At 48.1% G+C, this 16926-nt stretch overlaps 1 protein-coding gene across 1 annotated transcript; it reads left to right on the top strand.

Annotated features, from left to right (window-relative positions):
- The first annotated feature begins 774 nt into the window (after positions 1-774).
- On the top strand, positions 775-15718 carry LOC143010821 (band 4.1-like protein 1). The gene is made up of 22 exons (XM_076163367.1): positions 775-846; positions 1140-1289; positions 4558-4662; positions 5447-5489; positions 5607-5682; positions 5882-6100; positions 6222-6309; positions 6393-6545; positions 7601-7698; positions 7857-8032; positions 8143-8375; positions 9259-9297; positions 10138-10167; positions 10890-11048; positions 13461-13511; positions 13599-14012; positions 14612-14815; positions 14912-14971; positions 15097-15186; positions 15310-15390; positions 15504-15626; positions 15713-15718. The coding sequence occupies exons 1-22, from the start codon at positions 775-777 to the stop codon at positions 15716-15718; spliced, it is 2670 nt and encodes an 889-aa protein (XP_076019482.1).
- The last annotated feature ends 1208 nt before the right edge of the window (positions 15719-16926 follow it).

The raw sequence follows: 16926 nt of genomic DNA, 5'->3' as shown, positions 1-16926 counted from the left end.
GGGACCTCATCTGTCTCTGGCTCACCCTGACACTGTATCACCTTTTCTTAGCGCCTCTTCGCTAACCTTTGCCTTTTATTTGTCTCTTTCCTTCCTCACATCTTGGATTCTCACACTGCCGTCACCTTCTCGTTGCCCTCTCCTTCCTCCTCCCCCTCCTCCCCCTCTCTCTCTCTCCGTATCTCTGCGCGTCTGCCGCCTCGTGCGGTGCCGCAGGGCTCTCTGGCTGATGTAATTTATGCTAGCTGCTATGCTAGTGTGAGTGGTATAGTGTCCTGAAGCCAACAGTCCTCATGCAGAGTGCTCCTGTGGGAGGCTATGAGCCAGGACTGACTAAGCTCTCTCTCACACACACACACACAAACACACACACACACACACACTCACACACACACACACACACACACACACACACACACACACACACACACACACACACACATACACACACACACACACACAAGCTAGCCTGTGCACAATGCTTCAACCATACGGATAAAAAAAAATTCGGAAGCCTAATTAAAAGATAATTAAATGGAAGATGAGTAAAGATAGTAGCTGTCATGAGCCAAGGGAAGTGGTTGTGATGTCATCCTGTGTGTTTCTCTCTGGGGTCAATCCAATCCGGTGTGTGTCCTCTGCCAAGATCTATATGCATGCAATGTGTGAGGCGGGTTGGAATTGCTAGCGGCAGGGAAACATTCCAGATCTCGGAATGGGAAAGGATCTGATATCGATGTTTGTTGTGGTTTTGCAGGATTGCGAGCCATTTCCATGACGACAGAGAAGGCTTCGGCTGAGGAGATGAGGAGCTCCATGGAGGACGACGCCAGGAGAGCCAATCAGGTGCGAGCGGCGTCAAACTTGCAGATGCTGTAGATCACTTTGCTGTGGCCTCTCAATCACTCAGGGACCCTGCGGCTTTCTGCTTGATATGCACGGTGGCTGGGCTCTCCGCGCCGCCGTGCCAACAACTTAACGTCTTTAACATAATGAAGCGTCTCTGGCTACATCGTCCATTTGATGATTACCTCACATCATGAAAGCTCTTTGGCTTTAATTCACTTTGTAACACCAGTCTGTGGCCTTCTGGAAGGAGAGTGTTTATCCCCCTTATTGTCCATGATTGTGTCCTTTAGGTTCCGGAGGACCATGGGGACATGGACGATAGCTCCGACAAGACCCCCAGCAAGGCCTCCAAGTCCCCCCAGAAAACCAACAAACGTCCTAAGACGGTGCCGATCAAAGTCAATCTGCTTGACGGCACCGACTATGACACTTCAGTCGAGGTACGCTGCTTATACTTAAACTTCCTCTCTGCTCAGGGTTCAAACATTCATCTGGTTGAGTGAAAGGTTAGGTTAATCTCTCTCCCACACAAAGGTACAGCTATTTAAGCACAATAGAACAACAACTTTCCTGTTAACTCTGCCAGGTGCTCCAGGCTCGTCCAACTGGGAGGAGACCACAGGACTGACCCAGAATAAGCTAGAGGGTGAATGTGTGGCCGGGGGAAGTCTTAGGACCTCTTGGGGTCTAGACTAGATAGAGGGTGTTAGATGATGACATACTCCTATTAAAGACGAAGGAAATCAACAGGAATGAAAGCCGAGGCCGAGTTAAAATGCAGCGCTTCTCAAATCAAACCCACAATTCTGCTAAAAAGAAGGAAAGAGGAAATGTCAACACATTGATTCTGCTTGTAAGCACTTAGAGTCACTTTCATTTTTTCCAGCATTAGCAATATTGCAAATATGGAGTAAAAACAATTAGGAGAGATGATTTCTGCAGGTTGTTTTGCAGAGGTATTAAACCCCCCCCCCCCCGCGCTTAAAATGCACAAGCTCAAAATTCACGACGCACTCCGCCGCTTGCCTAGAAAGAACCCGGAATACATCTCCTCCCCCCGCACAGTTACAACAGAGCGGTTGACTCAGCAAATCGGGCCATGATACACCTCTGTAACACGCCACTGAGTCAGGAAATGCAGCTCTGTCGCTACACCAGAGGGGACGAGTGAGCGGGTAGGTGGGTGGAGGGGCTGAAAATGAAACGAGCGCCGCATTGTGGGGGGATGGAAGGCAGAGATGAGCAACGTTGGAGGCCTTCAGCTCAACCGCGCGGATCACTGCATGATCTGGTGGTCGCTCCAGCTGTTATCGTATTTGGGTTCCGCAGTGAGGCCGCATGCTTCTTTTGATCCACGGCTACGGCAGGAAAATGAATCAGTGGTGATGAACATGAGGGTGAGGGGTGTTCCACGCAAGAGATGGGAGGCGCCAGGCAGGACTTTTCCATTAAAAAGCCAATGTGTGTGTGTATGTGAGACGGGAAGGATCTTGTTGCCCGTCCGACCTCGAGTCTCGTTAACCGTATTCCACTTTACAGCGAGCTTCCACCCACATGACCTCACATATATTAGTTACAACAGCCGGGCTGCACACAAATAATGCTCAGTCTCGACTGAGGTACGTCTCTCACACACACACACACACACACACACATGCCCACACAGTGACATTAGAGGTATTGGGCTTTGACAGGAAATCCATATAGTTGACAGATGAGTGCTCTTATGTTTGACCGGGGAGAAAATAGAATGGGAGAGGGAGGAGGAGGAGGAGGACAGAGGAAGCGTAGAGAGCGATGAAGAGGAGCACAGGAGGGCTTGTTTGTGTTCTGTTGTACTATAGGATGAGAGTGTGTGTGTATTTATTAACACAGGCGTGGGACGACTGGCTGATGAATGTAGTGAAGTCAGGGCTGTAATTACGCTCGTTATGTCCCCGAGCCCACGATGATAAAAGCACATCGATGTTTGGCTCAGGACGTTACGGTTATTGATCCGGCGCAGTGCATTTGCATCGTCCAGTCCTTAACCTGAAGCCAAGATGATAATGTGAAAACCTCACCGCCTGCTTAGATCTTGAGTGATCATCTGGCTTTTCACTGAAATCCTCATATCTGTTTGGAGCTTAGATGAAGAGGATTTTATCTGACGGTCCAGTTTCCTGTTTCACTAATTCTAAGATGACAATTCAGTCAGCAACAGTGATTTACTCAAGATTCAACATTAAAATGATCCCAAAGGCACAGTGCTGCTGTTGTTTGTAGACAAACTTGATTGAGTTACTCTTTGTTCCCTCGTACACAGTTTCTTTTTAAGACCCAAGTTTACTCATTTTGGTCGTTTTTTTCTCCCACCTCTTGATTTCACTGTGCTGTCCTTCCGCTTGATTTAACCAAAGTAACTACATTCAATAGATTTACTTTCTCCTTGGCTGGACACACTGTCTCCCATCGGCCTGTTTGCATGGGCGAGGCAATCAGTAAAATGGATTTCTAGGATTACACCAAATGTTCGGCTAACTCAATCAGCCCATGGAACGAGTGACAAAAATGTGATTGGGGCCAATTGGAGCGACGACAAAATCTCATCAACAGCTCCAGAGTGGGCCGCCATGCTTGGGGGGGCCACCGTGAGACAGATGTGTGTGTTGCAATTTCATTTCATTGGAGAATCGAATATATGCACTGATCCCTAAAAAGAAGAAGTCAGTTTGTTAATCAGCACTGTTTCGCCTATAGCGGCCTCAGGTTTAGTGGTTATTTCATTAAATATATATGAGCTTTCAATAGTTAATGAATTAACCTTCTATAAATGTTTAAAAGCTATGGCAACCATACTGCTGCCTCCTCTCGCTAGAGCGGCAGAGCAGCCATGTGGCCTGTAGTAAAGAGAGACGCACATCCATACAGAAGGGACCTATTACTTCTGTTTCCATGGTAACAGCTGCTTGGTTGCCTTGTCGCCATAGGAGCCAGGTTTCCCTAGGCGATGAATATGGCGTGTGTGTGTGTGTGTGTGTGTGTGTGTGTGTGTGTGTGTGTGTGTGTGTGTGTGTGTGTGTGTGTGTGCCAAGACCATGTCCCACAGAGGCCATGTTTTCCGCCCTGAAGGGCTTGAAAATAGGTGTGGCCTCAAGAAACGGCAGGGATGTGAGATGAAATTCGTCCCCTTATATAGACATTCTCCGCGTGGCTCCGCCTACTCAGCAGGGGGGGGAGGGGCACACTGAGTCCTGGCAGCATCTTGCAGGCAGAATGGAATTTTCTGTTGCTGATGCTTTGGTACTCATTTGTGTATGAATAATGTCTCCATGTAATGAGAATCACAGATGAATTAATGATGTCTGATTGTAGAGAGAGCCCCTCATCTCTCCCCCTCATCTCTCTCCCTCTCTCCCCCTCATCTCTCTCCCTCTCTCCCCCTCATCTCTCTCCATCTCTCCCCCTCATCTCTCTCCCTCTCTCCCCCTCATCTCTCTCCCTCTCTCCCCCTCATCTCTCTCCATCTCTCCCCCTCATCTCTCTCCATCTCTCCCCCTCATCTCTCCCCCTCATCTCTCTCTGTCCTCCTCTTTGTGTCTTTTATGGGGTAAACATGTTCACGAGTGCACCTGCTCATGACACCTGTCCACTTGCTGTGCCTGTGTGTGTGTGTGTGTGTGCGTGTGTGTGTGTGTGTGTGTGTGTGTGTGTGTGTGTTTTAAACAGAAATTTGCCAAAGGCCAGACTCTGCTGGATATGGTGTGCGGCCATCTGAACCTGCTGGAGAGAGACTACTTTGGTCTGTCTTTCCAGGACACAGACACCACCAAGGTCAGACACACAAACACACACATTTTAGTAGTTTACTGTCAAATTCAATTACTGCTTATCCTGCAGTGACACCAAACTGGCACACACACACGCACAGGCAGTAATTATTAGCTGTGTAGATTTATGACATTTGAGTTTCATCATATTCTAACTTGTAAAAGATGAAGTTAAGAGATGCACACTTGTGGATTTGATTGTGTGTTAGCTTCAGTTGCAGCCTTTGTGTTTGCCCGTGTTGAGGTCCATGTAAAGCAGGAAACTTTGTCCACCTCAAGGTCAAACACTGATTGCTGAGTTCTACTTCATTATTAGTTCCTCTTGTTGGCTTTATTGCTGAGTTTAGAGGTACAGATTGCACTCGTTCCATTGTCTTGTCCAGATGTTCTGTCCCCTGGTTGGCCTTTTAACTGCACCCACAGTCTGAGAATGTCATCCAGTGTGTGGCCTTTAACATTTAAAGCGTGATTAGAGTAAATGGCCTTTAAAAAAAGGCGCACAGGCTCTCTGGTGCGCCATGAAAGCTTCCCACTGCTGACATTAAGCCAAAGGACCCATATTTAGACGGCATTCATCGCTCCGGTGTTGAGACGTTCATTGTTTGTAGAATACTCCATCATCCATTTTCCCGTAGTTTGAATATACTCGGGTATCAACAAGGGGAAGTTGAAATGAACGAGCAGCCGCTGAGGTCGAGCTCTTAAACGGCTCTTTAAAATGTGAGTGTGCATGATTTTGCTGAGGTCGATTCTTTCAAGAGCAACTCTCTCCTTTCTATTCATATTAGCATTGGCTGGATCCCTCCAAAGAGATTAAAAAGCAAATTCGGGGTAAGTGCAGCTATCAAACTCTCACACACACACAGCCATGCACTCTCCTTCACACACAATCTAATAGGACTACACACATATGAGTGAATGAAATGCTTCTGGGTGGTTTGTCCACAGTTGGTGCCTGGAACTTTGGGTTTTCGGTGAAGTTCTACCCACCAGATCCATCGGTTCTTATCGAGGACATCACCAGGTCGGTCTAGAATCAAAAACACTCATTTCAAGTATTAATGTCATGACAATAACGACAACTTCCTTGTCAAACTGTGTAGTTCAGGGGCATTTCCACTGATTTGTACAAATATGTGTAGGATTCTGACTCAAAGTCAGAGTCTAAAACTCTCAGTCAGTTCTTAGCAGCATGTCTGCCTCCATTTCCTGTATTTTCCAAGGTACTACCTGTGCCTGCAGCTGAGGGATGACATGTTGTCCGGTCGCCTGCCCTGCTCGTTCGTCACACACGCCCTGCTGGGCTCCTACACCGTCCAGGCCGAGCTGGGGGACTATGAGCCCGATGAGCACGGCCCCGACTACGTCAACGACTTCCGCTTTGCTCCCAACCAGACACGGGAGCTGGAGGAGAGGGTGATGGAGCTGCACCGCAACTATAGGTCACAATCATGATTCTTTGCTAATTCAAGTTGAATGTCATGGGCACAGTGGCAAATATTGGTTTTGTTGATTTGTGAGACGATCTGATGGGCGAGACCACATGTGGTATTTGTCCTGCAGGGGCATGAGTCCAGCTGACGCAGAGGTGAACTTTCTCGAAAATGCCAAGAAATTGTCGATGTATGGGGTGGATCTGCATCACGCTAAGGTACGGCGGTGCTCCATAACAGCTGCAGTCCTGTTTGAAATACCTTTTGAAAGCATTCTGATGGATTATTGGTGTCTCTCCAGGATTCAGAGGGCATTGACATCATGCTGGGTGTGAGCGCCAATGGCCTGTTGATCTACCGAGACCGTTTAAGGATCAACCGCTTCGCCTGGCCAAAAATCCTCAAGATCTCCTACAAGAGGAGCAACTTCTATATCAAGATCCGCCCTGGAGAAGTAAATACACATTCACATTATTGTGTCTTTTATGTTTGTGCTTGACTTTATAGAAGCTCACCGCACAATCGCTGTACGCACGAGCTCACTAGAACACAGTCCTCCCCACAATCATCCCGGCAAAGCTGAGGCATGAATCACAAAGATCTGACTTCACATTTCACGGCCTCACAGTTGTAGAAGTGACAGCGTGGTCTCTCTTGACTTGAGTTGTTTTGAGTAGAATAAGCAGTCATTTCACGGATCGATGCGAGTGTTACTGCTGAGATTAAACCGTGGCAAAATATGAAAGCAGACATTGTTTATAGACCACAGGGATATCACTGTTAGGGAATATGTCGATATGTCAGGTTTTATGCTTCTGAAGAAGAGGCTGCCAACCCCAAAGGTGACTGTAAAGCATTCTTAACCAGGAGTTTACCCTTGTGGGAACGACATTATGCACACTCTGGATTTCAGCTCACGAAATGATTACCAAACAAGTCTTATCCTTCATTCTGTGGCCTTTGGGTGTCTGCGGTGCGTTTCCCAGGTCTCCACCGAGACCTGGACGTTTTCATAGTGAATAGTATCTCAGTTTGTCCCACAGATCTGTCTTGTCTGGTCATCATTCTCTTGTAATTCAGCCCGCAGGTCATCTCTGGGTTTGTAAAGCTTTCCCTCCTAACATCCCACAGAGAAGTTTTATTAGAAACAAACGCCAAGCTTCACTTATGAATGGAATAAGAGCTGCTAGATTGCTAATAAACCGGCTGATTAGAGAGATTTGTCTTGTGTTTAGACCGCTGCACAGTCGATGAGGTGAGTGCATGCGGCGATCATTGGCGGCAGACTAAAGATAGAAAATCCACCAGGCGCGGGAGTGAAAATAAATTATTTCACAGAGTAAACAGAGAAGCCACATTGATTTTTTTTTCTTTCATTGCGGCAGAGTAAACACAATGCACCCTTCTGCCGTCCCTCCATCTTTCCCTGCACTTGTTCCTTTTGCTCCTCTTTGACTATTCACCTGTCCTCCTCCTCCACTTCCTCCACTCCTTCCCCTCACCGCCCAGTACGAACAGTTTGAGAGCACCATAGGCTTCAAGCTGCCCAACCACCGGGCCTCAAAGCGACTGTGGAAGGTCTGCATTGAACACCACACATTCTTCAGGTAGGACATGAGGCCTACAGCTGGTAGACGGACTGTTTTGCTCTGTGGTTGCTGCACCCTGTTGGTAGAAATGTGAACTGAGCGGAGCTGCTGCGGGACCTCAAACAAATTTTGCTTCTAAAGTCCTTTGAACTATGTTCTCTCAAACCATCCTGTAGGTTGGTCTCACCCGAGCCTCCTCCCAAGGGCTTCCTGGTGATAGGCTCCAAGTTCCGCTACAGTGGGCGGACCCAAGCCCAGACCAGACAGGCCAGTGCCCTGATCGACAGGCCGGCCCCACAGTTTGACCGCTCCGTCAGCAAGAGATACCTGCTGCCCAGGAGCATAGACGGAGGTGAGAACACCATCCATTCCACTCCCAACCTCCCAGTTTCTGGGTTAAGTTGTTACCCCAAAAAATGGCAACAAACTTATCTGATTGTCTCCCCGCCTTTACTCTCCCAGCCTCTGCTCTCGGCGACAGCATGGATCAGCTGTCCCAGCGAAGCTCCAGCGAGCGCACTCAGTTCATGTCCAGAGAAGACCTGGACCAGGAAGGCAGCCTGGACCTCGACCATGATCAGTATCAATATCATGACCAGGACCAGGATCAGGACCAGTACACAGACCAAGAGTTGGAGCAGCATCACGGCGGGGACCATGAGCAATATCAGGAGCACAAGACGTTAGAGCTTAAGGTATCAAATAAAAGGACATGACTCCAAAAACACAAAACCACAAAAGCACAGGCTCCATATAAACTAGATTGTCCACAGAGTAAGGGCTTGTTCTACGAAGGAAGGCCAACTGATCTCAGCTTTATGTACGCACATCCCGCAATCAGGGATAATTGGTACCACGAAGCCACTAATCAACAGGATTTGTCAATGCAGAGACGAGCACGCTCTCATAAAAGGGGGCTTTGCAGAGACGAGTCGATGGGATGACATGGCGGTCGCATGCAGATACATAATTCATGTCAGAGGAACTTATGTGCGTGTATTGTCCGATTTTTTCTATATAAAGTGCCAACAAATTCTGCCCCGGACCAGGATTGCCGTGGAGCATAAGTTACCATGGCGACAGAGCGAAATCAGAACTGAGTCAGCTTTGTGATACGGAAACGTCAGACTTGAGCTTCAACAGAGCCCACAAAGCCCTTAATCGTGCTTTACAGTCCCGGCCCAGAGGCTACAAATAAGTAAACAAAGTTCACATTTACAAACTGAACTATTGAACTGAACTCTACCAGGAGAGCACGGCTCCTTTGGCTGCTCTGAGCGGTTCACAAAGTCTTCACTCTTAAATCCTTAACTAACACACTTCATCCTTTTGATTTAACGCCAAGTCTCCCTCCCCTCAACCAATCAGCTCTCTCCTCTTCTCAGTATGACTTCATGGCAGCCTTCATTTCACCTCTTCTCTTAAACCTCTTAAATCTAACCTAACCTCTTCTCCTCGCAGATGTTTTCTTTAATTCCGTATCTACCCTCCTCCCGCCGCTCTAACGTCAACACACCTCTCTAACCTCTGCTGTGTTTTCTCTGTCCCTCTCTCTCTCTCGTCCTCTCCGCGCTGCAGGCTGAGGAGGCAGGCTCGCCCGTAGACTCAAAGCCAGAGGTATTTTGGCGGCGGGTGCTAGTGCCTGTGTCTGTGGTTTGGGTCGTTATTGGTCATGCACCGCGTTATGTGTCTGTTCAGCATGACCTCTTGTTTTGTCTCTGGGGGGAATGTTATTTCCTGTCATTTCATTCTTTCTAGAATTCTGCTAAGTCCTTGAACATTGGACGGTAACTCTGCAGCTCAGGGACAAAGTCTTCAATCCCACTTGATTCAGGGTCTTTTTCTTGAGGATTTTATCAGCATATTGAAAATCATACCTGTAACAGTGTTTACTTTGAAATTAGAAGGATCAATGCCATGAACGGGATAAACAGATGGTTCTTTAGCAGCGTTCAGTGAATCAGTGGTTGATCTCTTGTTGTACCAAAGGCTTAATAATCGTAGACATGAACAGTGTGTATATTTCTGCCTGTGCATTTTATATCTGTGTTTACATGACAAAGGTTATTCCTGTATGTGTGGCACTGTCCCCTGCATTGCATCAGCCAAAGGAATCTTGTAATGACTCTTCATCTTTGGATGAAGAAGTAAACAAATATGTCCTTGTGTAAACACTTAATGTTCACAAGTCCATAAACGTCTCCATAGCCGTTACTGGCTGACGCTGGGGCGGAGTCCTGAGGCTTTTTTGTCTCTGTGACGTCTGTGTGTGTGTGTTTGTGTGTATTCGTCCGGCCGCCTGCCTTTATGACTCACCTGCAGCCCTCTACCTCTTTGTCTCTTGCACGCATCTGTTCTCCGCTCCCCTCCCCTCCAAATCCTCAATCTCCTGCTTTGCTCACTGCACCCACTTCATCACAATTGCCCCACTCTCGGCCTTCTCATCTGTTGGACAAGGATCTGGCCACCCCTCGGCCTAAACAGGAGGTACTGCTTGCCCTCTCTTTTTGGCATGTGTTGTGTGTGTGTGACCCTTAGCAGATGTACACTGTTTTCTTATTCATCACTGTTAGCAACAGGGGCGGATAGCCAAACTCAAACAGGCTCTCCAGGCCTTTTTTCTGTCTGTTTCATTCACTCTGAACCTTATTACCACATGTTACTGAACATTTAATTGGCTTTTGATGAGCCAATGAACACAAATGCAGCCCAAATGCAGCATTGTGTCCGATCATTAAGATTCAGTTTGGTCCTCATTAAAGCAGAGCGGAGACGTTGTGGTCATGTAATGTCAGACTGCAGCGACACACACTCTGCCGCTTCTCCTCCACTCTGCCTGCCAAATTATTGATTCTTATTTGGAAATTTCCCCAGCAGACTGGCTGTCTTCCTGTCAGCAATACCTCATCCCTGAGGTAAAAGGTCTGAATGGGCTATAATGAGGTCTGTATCTGCTTCTGGTCATTATCAATGCTCTGCTGGCCAAACATTTGATTTACCCTACAGCGCCGCTAACAAACAGAAAATAGGCAATTATGCTCCCTCAACAGAACAGCATTGGACATAAAAAAAACAAAAACGCCTCTGCATTCATTTCCAACATAAATCCATATCTAGTGTAACTCTGCAAAATGTTACAATCTGGTCGGTAATGAGGTTTTTACTTATTAATTTAATTAGTGTCCCTGGTGTGCTCTCCACTGTGCAAGCAGCAATTCCTGGATAAGCCGGAAGATGTTCTACAGAAGCACCAGGCCAGCATCAATGAGCTGAAGAGAGCTTTGAGGCAGCCGAACAGCAAGCTGGCCCAGAGGGAGAAGCGCATCTCCTCAGCTACTCCTCCTGGAGGGACCCCCGAGAGGAAACCAGTAAGAGTCAGCCTCTATTCCCAAGCTACACTCAACACTAGTGGTGCATATGTGCTGCTGTCATTTCCATATCAGTTTGATTCTGCTCAGCCAGGTGGTTTTATTCACTCTTTCTTTCTTTCTTTATTCTGGATGAGCCTTTATTTAGCCGCAGTAAGTGATGATATCAGAAATAGAGGAGTAGTGTCTCCAGCTCGGCTAATGCAACTGTCTACTCTATGTCAACTTAGGCCACCGGTGACGTTTATGAAGGAGCGCTGGATACTTATAAGGCCTCCGTCTATACTCAGCATCAGCAGGAAACAGAGTCGATGCTGAGTCACAGTGAAAAGGAGCTTGACAGGAATCATTGTGAAATACGCTGGGATCCTTTGAGAATAGGTGGCAGAATGTCTCCACAACATGAAACGGAACGAGCAGAAGGAGGATTCATGGATGTCAAACCTGCGGGCAGTTCTGCGGCAAGTAATGGCCACCATGACGCCATATTAGAAAGGTATTCAATTCAAGAAAATGGATATGGCTCTCCACCTGCAGATAACCAATATGTCAAACAAAGGACTGAGGTGGAAAACGGAGACGCAATGCAGCCACAGCATCAGCACAGCACTTATAAAGACAGAGCAAAGAACTTTGAAGCTGTGAGTTCTCTCTCAAAGGGCAACGAGAGCAGAACTGAGACTGATGCAAGGCAACGCGAGGCTTGGAAAATAAAAGACTCCAGCCCCGGGAGGGTAAAGGATTGCAGCAAAACTGGGAACTCGCGCTCAGAAGTCACCAGAATAGTTCCTCTCAAACCGCAGAGATCAAAGAAGTCTTTGAATAAAGAGACCAAAGGTGCAGCAATCCCTCAAACACAAGCTCAGCCTGGTGGAGGAGCGCTGGGTGCAGATGGGCAGGTGGAGAAATCAAGAGAGGGACCCTCCTACCAAACTGAAGGGAAGCTGGATCAGGTGATACTGCAGAAACACCAGAGTGAAGCCGCGGTTTCCCACCAGCTGCAAACGCAATCACATCAACAGGAGGTCAGAGATTCAAGAGACGCAACAGGACAAAGTCAGCGGCCAAGGGGAGGCACGCCAACGCACGAAGACCATTTCCACACCTACTTCGATTTCAAAGAGAACCCTTTGTTTAACTTTAAGTATTCCACCAACCAGCCCGTAGCTCCGACCGCTCCCCCTCGAAGTCTTCCCCTGAAGACGCAGTGGTCCAGGGACGCCTGCAGGCACGGCAACGCCAACAGCAGCCACGTCCACTACAGGAGCTCGGGCCAAGACGCGAGCAAGAGAAAGCAAGCGGTAAACCTCCTGCCTGCATCACCGGAAAGTCCAAACATTGCATGAGCTTTGGGCGATGCGCTCCAACCCTTGTTTTTCACCATCTCAACAAATTTCCCACACACACACACACACTCACATACCTCAGAACTCATGTGGCTGTTGAATGAGGACGTAGGCGCTCACGTTCCTCGGCATCGCCTCATTGATCGACTTAATTCACGTCCATGGTCCAAGGAGCTCATCGCTCTGCCTTGCTCCCCTCAGCACAGCTTGACATCTGCTTGGCCATTTCAGAAACCCTAACGGCCTTTTAAGCAAACTTCCCCGTTGCTTAGGCTGCAGGCGTTTTCCTTCCCCCCACCTTAACTCTGTCACGTTAACACCTGGTCTCTCCTTCCAACACTGTCCTCATTCCTCACAGAGAAACGCTGGCTGCTGTTGCAAGGAGCTCAAGACCTTTTCCACCATTTTCTTTGCAGCCTTCTCCTCTTCCTCTTCTTTTCCCTCCACATTCAACCCTTTTCTGTACATGGCTGAGAAAGGGCGTTTGAATCACATGTTCTGCCTTGGCACCTCTGTAGCAGCAGCAGTCAATGAAAAGCCGATTAGATGTAATCGGCGGCTGCAGAGCTGCCAAACTGTTTCAGGGCTCAGACATTCATCCGCTGCCTTTATGCATATGAATACCTGACGCCTGAAAGGTTCAGCTGAAGCGATCTCGGCGTCACCATTGCACTTCCAGCCATTTTTCTTAGTAAAGTAAACCTTTGGGATATCAGTGTGCATGCTGCTGCTGCAAAGATCTGCCACCTGACCAATGTTTGTTTATTTTACCAGGTTGGCATGAGGCCTGCAGTGATTGGATGGACTTTTTGTTGTCACTTTGTCCACCTGGCAGAGGACAGAGATGAGATAAAAAAAAGCTTCATATTGTGTTGTGCTGCAAATGGAACACCTCCAGATCAATGAAATGAGAGGGGAAACCAATTACACCTTCTTCTTCTTTGCTCTCCTTTTGTTGCCTAATTACAGTGGTGAGGTATTGACGGGTTGCTGTTGGTTCACTGACACAAAGAGCTTTTTTGCTTTTCTTCATTAATGTGGCCCCGTTGTTTGTTTTGTTTTGTAGGAGACGCCTCCCACACCGGCCATTCACGAGGAGCCTCTCAGCGAGGCCTCGGTGAGTCACGCCTGCACCACCAGCTGCTTCTTTGGTTTGATTAGATTCGTCATCTGAAAACGTATATTCTTCTGCCTTTTGCGGCAGAGGGAACCATGGGAACGACGCCTGGGCTCCGTCTCAGAAGACGACCAGGACCAGGACATCCTGTACCTGAGAGAGACGCACCTCGGCATCGAGCGCAAATGCTCCAGCATCACGGTCAGCTCCACGTCCAGCCTGGAGGCCGAGGTGGACTTCACGGTCCTCACAGACCTTCACACGGGCATGGAGGAGTTCTCCCGGGGCATGACGGAGCTGGGAGAGAGAGCCCTGTCGCCTGACGTGGGTCTCTGCTTTGGCATCGACTCGCTCCAGCATCAGGCGCCCTTTGAAGCTCCTCCTCCTTTGGTGGCGCCGCCTCTCTCCAGAGGGGCGAGCAGCAGCCCTCCAGCCAAACACATCCAGGCTGAGGAGGTCAGAGCGGAGGTCCGAGCGGAGGTCAAGCGGCCTGACGTGCAGGTAGAGTAAAGCTGGGTGTCACACAGGGGTGTGTTCTTACACGCTGTCAGCATCAGACTCAGATATGAATGAGCTTCTTGAGACTTGCAGCATTTTTGTGTCTCCTCCTTTATTTTAAGTAGATTAAGTAGAAGTTAAGTTAAACCTGAGGCTCTCTGTAATCAGGCAATAACTTCAAAATGGTTTCTATCTGTAAGAAGAACGTGTGTGAGCTGTGTGTGTGTGCTCACATGTGAGAGCAGACGAGAGCGCGTGAACAATGGAGAAAGCTGCCGAGTGGGAACGAGGCTGCAGCTTTGTTTTCACACCTCCCCCCCGCTAGTGTCGCCCAAGACTCAGGCAGCATGTGATGACAGTGAAACCAAAGTCAGCTGTCGATGAGTTCATGCAAGGTGACGCTTCTCAGCAGAAAAAGGCGAAGATGGAGAAATGAAAACATCTCCCTGAGGTTTAGACGCCAAAATAGATCTGTGATCGCACCCAAAGTGTTACTCTTAGTTTCTTGGATGTGTTGTGGAAAAGATTTATAGAGATATAAATACTTCAAACAGAGCTTCAGTCCCTCGGCCTGAGCTTCATCCTGTTTTGTTTATTTCCAGCCCGTCGTTCCCAAAAAGCCAAAGAGGTCTGTGCCCGTGTCCTCTTCATCATCAATGGACAGGGAGAGCCACCGTGCTGCGCCGCTGAGCAGGGAGGCCAGCGACCTCATGGCCACGCCCACAGTGAGGAAGACCGATGTGAGGACGGAGACGCAGCCTAACGGGTCAGAGGTCACCACCACTATCGTGGAGTTTACAGATCAGGTCAGTGAGGCCGGCTGACACCAAAGTGAAACTATCATGTCGTTGTGACTTTGTACGAGAGAATTAAAGTTACATCATGAAATGTAACCCTTTTAGGATCATGGCATCTCCAGCCTGACTGACGTCTCCTATTCTATGAGACAGAGTGTGTCCCCTGTGAGTACACACTCTCACCGCTCCAAATCTAACTCCACCATGTAACACCATCAACCCACCTCTCTGGGTTTCAGACCTTCTTGCACAGACAACATGTTCTGACCCAACGTTCTGCTCTGCCTCAGGTCCACATGGGCAGTTTGGGAAGAGAGAGGTCGGGGTCGCCCATCCTCCTCACTGAGAACGTTACCTCGGCAACCACTCACGTCACCAAGGTAGTAAAGCTTCCAAAATCAAACTTGCAAACCAAACGATGCAAGGCGGTACAATTGCAGAAAACACCAATAATGTTTGAGCGCACACACACACCCAATGATGAAGCCTGTGGTGTGTTGCAGACGGTGAAAGGGGGCTATTCAGAGACCAGGATCGAGAAGAGAATCATAATCACGGGAGACGATGATGTAGACCAGGAGCAGGTGAGATGAATGGAGAGCCCAACATCTGCACATCTGCACAGGAAGCTTTAGAAAAGATCCCACCTGTGATTGATTCTTAGATTAGAAACTAATTAGTCATTGTGTCCATGCAGGCTTTGGCTATTGCAATACAGGAAGCCAAGCAGCAGCATCCTGACATGCAGGTGACCAAGGCGGTGGTTGTCAGGGAAACCGAGTCGTCCACTGAAGATCGTCACGGTCCATCAGAGGTGCAGGTGCCATTTTACCTCCAAACACTTCACCTCACACTCACTTTGGAGGTTGTTTATGGTTGACTCTCCTTTTCCCCTCATGTCTGCAGTCCTGATTTATCAAGACAACAGCGCCCCCCTGAGGAGCAGACGTGTCAACGCTCCAACCTGAGAACGCCACACTTCATCCCCACAGAGCGACGACGACGACGACAACCGGTGGCGTTCTGACGGAGCCTGAAGTCGTTCCTTTCATCTCTATCGTTTTTCATTTTTGAATCATATCATCATCAATGACATCATTAAATGGAAATTCACCGTGGAAACGTCATGAAGTTTATGGTACATGATAAGTCAACAGGATGGCGCTGGAACTACAAACATCTGGAGGAGTGAAAAGAGCAAATCCACCCAAACTGCACTCTGACCTCTGACTTAACCTCTTAAACTGAAGGTTTCCAGAAAAGAAGAATCCAGAAATCTGACAGAATTTAAGGGAAATTGAAAATGATGTCTAAAAATTCCTTTAAAGCTTTAAGAAGGTATTGTGGATTCCTAAGGGATTTGTGAATGAGACCCTTGTGCTTGGTTACTGCCCATGAAATAACCTTTTTTAAATCTTAACTTGAAATTAAATAGAATTATCAGTGTTTAAGAGGTCACAGTTGTTCCTCAAAGTTCAAAGGTTACTGCTCGTGAAATATGAATGAAGATACTGCAAAGAAATATTTCACACTGGTCACCATCAGGACGTGGCCGCCCTACGTGTGTGTGTGTGTGTGTGTGTGCTGCTTTGGGCACCTCAGTCACGTGATCCACCACATGGAGACTCACACTGACTGCACGTGACGGCGAAGGATTCCGTCCGACCGTCCTCTGGTCCGCTGGAGTTTAAGCGGACCAGGAAACTGAACTTTTTAAGGTTTAACTTCTTTGATGTGGTCTGACGAGTGAAACGTAGCCAAGAGGAGCCGTAGAGCCGCCGTGTGTTCTGACGGACTTTGTCTGGACCGTGTGAGCGATTCTACAGCGGTGTTTCGACGTGAGGAGCATCGTTCTGTTGTAGTTTCTGAGCATGCCATATGATGTTTCAGACCGAGCCTTCTTTCTCTCTCCTCCTCCTCCTCTTCCTCCTCCTCCTCCGGCCTTTTTAGACGTGCGTTTAGCCGCAGATATCCAGTGCTTCATCTCTGTGTCGTAGGTCCATGTAGAGCCGGCTCCAGGCCTTCAGGCCTTCAGGCTCCGGTTGCCAGACGAGCCGCTGCTTCAGTAAAAACATGTAGTCCAGATGGTATTTGCATGATAATGACTTGCATTAATTGAT

Source organism: Genypterus blacodes, unplaced genomic scaffold (genome assembly GCF_046128005.1).
Source record: "Genypterus blacodes isolate CSIRO-AG114 ecotype Tasmania unplaced genomic scaffold, CSIRO-AGI_Gbla_v1 ptg000131l_1, whole genome shotgun sequence".
Taxonomy (NCBI): domain Eukaryota; kingdom Metazoa; phylum Chordata; class Actinopteri; order Ophidiiformes; family Ophidiidae; genus Genypterus; species Genypterus blacodes.
Note: the sequence above shows the minus strand (reverse complement) of the source record. Positions and strands in the feature narration are given on the sequence as shown.